This window comes from Carica papaya, chromosome 6 (genome assembly GCF_054855325.1).
Source record: "Carica papaya isolate Zhongbai chromosome 6, ASM5485532v1, whole genome shotgun sequence".
NCBI lineage: Eukaryota > Viridiplantae > Streptophyta > Magnoliopsida > Brassicales > Caricaceae > Carica > Carica papaya.
Window position 1 is genome coordinate 3,915,907 of NC_142314.1, and position 6,000 is coordinate 3,921,906.

The 6,000-nt window shown below is 34.4% G+C and overlaps 1 protein-coding gene across 2 annotated transcripts; it reads right to left on the reverse strand.

The window, feature by feature from the left end:
• Nucleotides 1-2,780: 2,780 nt before the first annotated feature.
• Nucleotides 2,781-6,000, reverse strand: LOC110816456 (metal tolerance protein A2). Of its 2 annotated transcripts, none has more exons than XM_022044660.2 (2): nucleotides 5,713-6,000; nucleotides 2,781-4,225 (listed from the first exon to the last, which is right to left on the reverse strand). In XM_022044660.2, exon 2 carries the CDS (start codon nucleotides 4,223-4,225, stop codon nucleotides 2,957-2,959), a length of 1,269 nt encoding a protein of 422 aa, XP_021900352.1. In that variant the 5' UTR covers nucleotides 5,713-6,000; the 3' UTR covers nucleotides 2,781-2,956. The 2 variants fall into 2 exon arrangements, with proteins under 2 accessions (XP_021900352.1, XP_021900353.1); XM_022044661.2 differs by lacking the exon at nucleotides 5,713-6,000 and adding an exon at nucleotides 5,440-5,706.

A 6,000-nucleotide genomic window follows, 5' to 3' on the forward strand; every position in this document is an offset into this window, starting at 1 on the left:
TGGAAAAATCTAAAAATGCTCATTCTGGCCTTTTTGGGGTATTTTGGAATACATAACGCATGTTTTTAATTTTCGTAAAAAAAATTTAAAAAACTCGAGAACTGTTAGAAAATGCAGTGAAAAGGACAGTGTCTCGAACACCGACCTAGGGTAACAATCTCTCACCTTTTTTTGTTACGGTAAATTAAAGTTTAATAATTAATAATGGTGTAATTTGTAAATATTAAAAATACCTAATTAATTAAATACAGGTCATCAGTAGAGTCAGTAATCGGTAAGTACAAATTATTTATTTTATCTTTAGTGTTTATCTATTAGTATGATGTATTTGTTTGTTTGTCGTGTGCACTTTTATTTTGAAATTTATCTGTCCACCCGTTAATAATTGCTTAACTATTTTTCTCATTGTTGATTGATTGAAATAAAGGCCTTAATCATATTTTTTTTAATTGTTATAGTGCCAGTTTGTATTATTTGTTTAAATGACGTTTCATATATCTGCAAATATTAAATGTTTGTGTGTAATTGGTGGTTGGTTGATGATGTAAATATGTGTATAAGAAAAGAGCTTACCGGGTATCATGAAAAATAGTGTACACGAACCTAGTACGTAGGGCAAATCCTACCGTGGACATTATCTCAGTTGAATAAGGTTGAGAAGTTTCATACCGAAAGGGGTTGGGAAGTATTGATTCACCCTCATACTGAATAGGGTATTGAGGTGGTGGTATATTTAGCGCTCATTACCGAACAGAGTATGGAGACAGTCGGTTAATTAAGAAATTAGATATTTGGTCCACGCATAGGGGGAACCCCTATGGACCCCCAAAGGTACTAGTAAGTGGTTAAGAAGGTGAGTTTACAGTTATTGTTCATTTATATGTGTAATAAAGTGTTATCTTGATTATTATTTTCATATATCAGTTTTAGAAACTCATAAAAGTGAATATGAAAATAATATTTTTATATTAAATGAATTTATTAAAATAAAATAATGACTCCATTTGTTGTTTTATAATTTTTTACGAATCTTTAGTTTTCCGTATCGGTGTTAAGCGTTGATATTCTTATTTGATTAGTATACATCACCCCCTTATTTAACAATTTCATATTAGGAAAATTAATATTCAGATCCTGAACAATAAGAAGGTTGTGAGTAAAAGTTGTCTCCTGCATCGCATCAGAGTCGTCTAGTGGAGATTAACTCCATAAGATTTTTAGTTATATATTTTTTTTATTTTCGTTATTTGAACTCCCTAAAGGTACATTTTCTTAGTCTTATTTAACATATTGATTTACTGTGTAAAAAATATAAACCATAAATTCTTAATCGCTTCCGCCATTACAATATATATTCATTTCTTTAAAATTTTGAGTCTTTATAATAATAGTCATAGACTACATGATCATATTGAGTAATCATGTTTCGAATTTTATTACATGTAAATTTTATATATTTTGTTATATCAGAAATTAAAGAGAGAAACATAAGAATAAACTGAAATGAAATGAGAAGAAAAATTGTTAATAATTTAAATTCTAATTTTCAGTTAATTAATTAATTTTTAAATAAATAAATTACAGTAGAAAATAGTCATGAATTTATTGTCTCCCCACAATAGAATTCTCATAAATGAGATTCAATTTTTATCGATTTCTTATATCATAAGTAATTTAAAATATGTAAATTTATTTAACATGTTATACTTAAAAAGAACTATAAACTACGGGACAAACAATATTTACTTGATATTTTTTAAGATGATAATATAGGATTCCCTCATATTATTTAAAAGATTCATTCTTTTTTGGAAAATAAATAAATAAATTATTATAAAATAACAAAAAAGGAACAGACTTAATGCGCACTATTGGATAAATAAAATAATTGAACTACTTTTTTTAATATATATATATATATATATATATTTATACAGGTTTGTTCTAATATATATGTTGGTATCAATCAATTTTTTTTATTATACCTCGTGTAATATTAAATTTTAACAAAGATAAAGCTTGCGGAATTTGAATACCAAATAATAAAACTAACCCATTTTTTTTTTTAATTAAGCTAATACTTAATTACCCAATTATCAAAATTAAAGTTAAAATCTATAGTAATACTTAATTACCCAAATTAAAAATTTTCAAAATAACATAAAGAAAAATGCACTACACCGCCAAAAAGATGGAGATAACTTTTCTAGTCAGGACCCTTATGATGTTCTTCCAACATCTAGTCCAAGGGATTGAAGAATCTAAAAGAGAAAAAAATGAGAATTTTGAGGATGAACAAAGAAGAATGTGGTTCTGATTACATTTCACAGCCGCCCAATCTTTGTCACTAACCGAGACAAAGCCGCTTTTGAAGAAGATACATATATCTTGATGTATAGCTAGCCGTCAATAAGTCACAAACTAATCGTTTCACATTTCAAGTCAAAGCCGTGATGGTTTTCGACTTCTAAATTCATAATGCCTACATGAATACTATATCTATATGTCGTGCATCTTCACTTCCAACTCTTTCTTTTACCAAGAAAAAGTTGCAGGGGAGGCAATTTTCATCAAGCTTGCCAAATTGAAAAGTTAAATTCTGCTACAGTTGCATCGAGTTACCACATAAATATGCTAATGCAAAGATGACCAATCACCGACGAGAAGACAATATTTAAACAAAATCCGCCAGAAGTCCGAAGCCAGAGGCTGGAGTCTCCCAATTGGATACTTCTAATGCACCCGCCCGGTTAATCAAAAGATGTCTAACATATTGGATATAAGCAAGCATATAGAGAAGGATACATTGAGCCAAAAAGCCATTTACATCAACCAGTTCCATTTAAGGAAAATATGAACTTACCCAAGCTCTAGCTTCTGAAAAGAATTCATAAGAAAAACTAAATCCCGCCTCCCAAATACAGAATGCACTGCTCAATAACCTCTATCAGATCTACTAGCGCTCTATCTGAATAGTCACATGACTGATATTATATTCTCTCTTAATGAAGTCTATAACCTTGTCTAGTACCATGTCAGCATCAGCTTCAGGCTTTATTCTAACATGACAAGCCAACAATATCTTCCCAACCGTAATGGCCCAAATATGTAACTCGTGAACAGCAACAACCTCATCCATCTCGCATAGACCCTTCTCGAGCATTGTGGCATCTATCTCTCGAGGAGTACTCTCCATTAGAACCTCTAAAATGCTCCTCAACATTCTTATGGTTGTCCCCAGCACAATAACAGAAAATATCAGGGTGCATATCAAATCAATTATCTTCCACTCAGGCTTGTACCATATAATTGCCCCGCCAATCATCACCCCAACACTCTGGATGGAATCTCCAAGCACATGAAGATAAGCTCCTTGTACGTTGATGTTCCATTGCTTCTTTTCTTTCAATTCACCGTTAGATTTATTTTCTGATTGAGAGCATGTTGAAAGTAGAGGTTTGGTAGCATCTGTTTCATCACTATGGTGGTGCTCATTTCCAAATTCCAGACCCCCTCTATGATGATGATGATGTGTAGTTACAGTTATTCCCTGGTTATGAGCCTTATCATGATCCTCGTGGATACGATCACTGTGGACATGTCCATCCCCACCATGTCCGTGCACACGCACATGTCCATGGCCATGGCCATGATCATGTCCATGTCCATGACCATGATCATGACCCAATAGAATAGCCATGGCTATGTTCACCACTAAACCAAATGCAGATACCACAAACATAAGAAATCCCTGAACTTCACCAGTATCATGAATGAGTCTAGCAATGGCCTCATAAACAAGGATCCCAGCAAGAAGCCATATCATCTGGATGGAAACAAGGGCACCGAGTATCTCAATTCTGAAGAAACCATATGACTGGCGAGGAGTTGCTTCCCATCCCGAAGCCCAGAGTGAGAATAAGGAAATTGCAAATGCTGCAACATCAGACAATAGATGAGCTGCATCCGTCAGAATTGCAAGGCTGTTGGCTTTAATTCCTCCCACAACTTCTACACTCATGAAGATGACACACAGCACAACTGCCATCAAAAGTTTCCTCATGGATGCTGACCGTTCCTTTGCATCTTTAGAACTGGCTTTGGCATCTGAAAACCCACATGGTGCTCCCCCACAAACCTTACTCCCAGTCAAGCTTGTCTCTCCAGCAGCCACATCTCCATAAATCTCAATGATATGCCCGTGTTCAGAACTCTGCACTTCCATCTGAAAATCAATGCCATTAAGAAACATGAAAGTGAATAATTACGATTAAAAATTAGGATGATTTTACCACTTAGGGATTCAGCCCAGAAATCTCAAGTAATATTTCTTATATGTTACACCTAAGAATTGATTGCGCTAAACAATCACAACAGCATAGGCCATTAAGAAAAGCTTTCTGAACAATTTGCATTGAATAATGATGCATCTTGAGAATGTCTATTTGAGCAATGCAAACATTGTTGAAGGTTCAATGCTCTGAAAACCCAAGAATTCCTCCACAAGGTTCTTCCACAGAGGCTGGGTCAGGGTTTAGGACCAGGCCAAAAGGCTAGTTGGTGGACAATAGGTGAATATTCAATATTACTTCTTGCTGGTCCCAATGGAGAGAGGAAGATAGGTTAGCCAGAGAGGGATCTAACTGAATAGACTGGCTCTGGTCACTTCAAAAGTGCCCTTCATCGTAATTTAATTTTTCTTAATTCAAAAATTAAGAAATAGCTCTATGTTCCAACAATCCGATCAATTATATGCTATCATTCGACAATCTTCTCCCCACAAATTAGAAACAGAAAATCAATATCACCTGACCCCAAAGTATTAGGAAAAAAAAAATCCAATTCCGTGGTGATTTACAGATTTTGAGATGAAATGTTGAAAGGAGAGACCCTGCAAGACTAATCCCCACTCGTTGGAAAAGAAATAGCACAATACCAATGGCATTTATCATTCATGAGATATTGATACTCGCCCACCTGAGGTAGAATTACTCCTGATTCCTACCACAGTTCTGATTCTTATTAGCTTTTTTTTTTTTCTCTTTCAAAAATAAAAATGGAAGGATTTGAACTTGAGCACAACTAAACCGAGAGAGCAGATGTTCTCATTTACTAAAGGCCACTAAGCAGGCATGCAGGCAGGCAGGAAGCCGAGCAAGTTTACAAGAAATAAATAATCCAACTGGCCAAATGGGATCCATGGCTGTTACTTGGCTTATAAACCAAACTCATCCTCTTAACTTAATTTCTATATCCTTGTCGGCTTGACCTGCAATAACTACACTTGACTGTATAATTACGAAAACAAACAGAGAATTGTTAGGTAAACTTGACTGTACAATTAATTGAACCCTCTTGCTTGACGAAAGAAAGAAAAGAAAACCATTATAATCACTGCACATAAAACGAAATCAAAGCAAATCAACAGGTTGTTTCAACCTCTCAACGCCAGTAAGCATTAAATAGAAGAATTGAGTAGTTGCAGAGAACTCCAGAAATCATCAACTGGCTGGGTCATAAAACGCGAGAGACATTGAAGCCATCTCGCCGTTTCAGAGGAGAAGCAAGAAGAAAAACACAAAAAGCAATTGAAAGAAAACAACACCATTTTTATCCAGAGGGCATATACGGAGTTCAACTAAAAAGGCCAACATAGATCCTATTCCAATAAAGAAGAAATAAGGTCGAACAATGAGAGAAAAGAAAATTCACCTTTGAGCAATTGAAAGTTCTCCTCAAGTTGCAGAATCTGTGTCTCTATGTCTCTCTGTCACAATAAAGTTGATTAAGACGTTTTTTTTTTTTTCTTGAGCAGATGGTTAAGAAATATTTATTTAAGGAACAAAGAGAATGTAGGTTAGATATGGTGTTTTATTATAATACAAAGACATTGCAGTGTTACATATATGTCATCTCGCTCTCATCTTATCATCTCTTTCTTCATTCCTCTCCTCCTCCGTCTCCCTCTCTAGGGTTTTTGTAGAGATGGGGATGGTGAAT

Coding starts and splice junctions, on each gene's coding strand:
- LOC110816456 (XM_022044660.2), bottom strand. CDS start 4,225: ATGGAAGTGCAGAGTTCTGAACACGGGCATATCATTGAGATTTATGGA.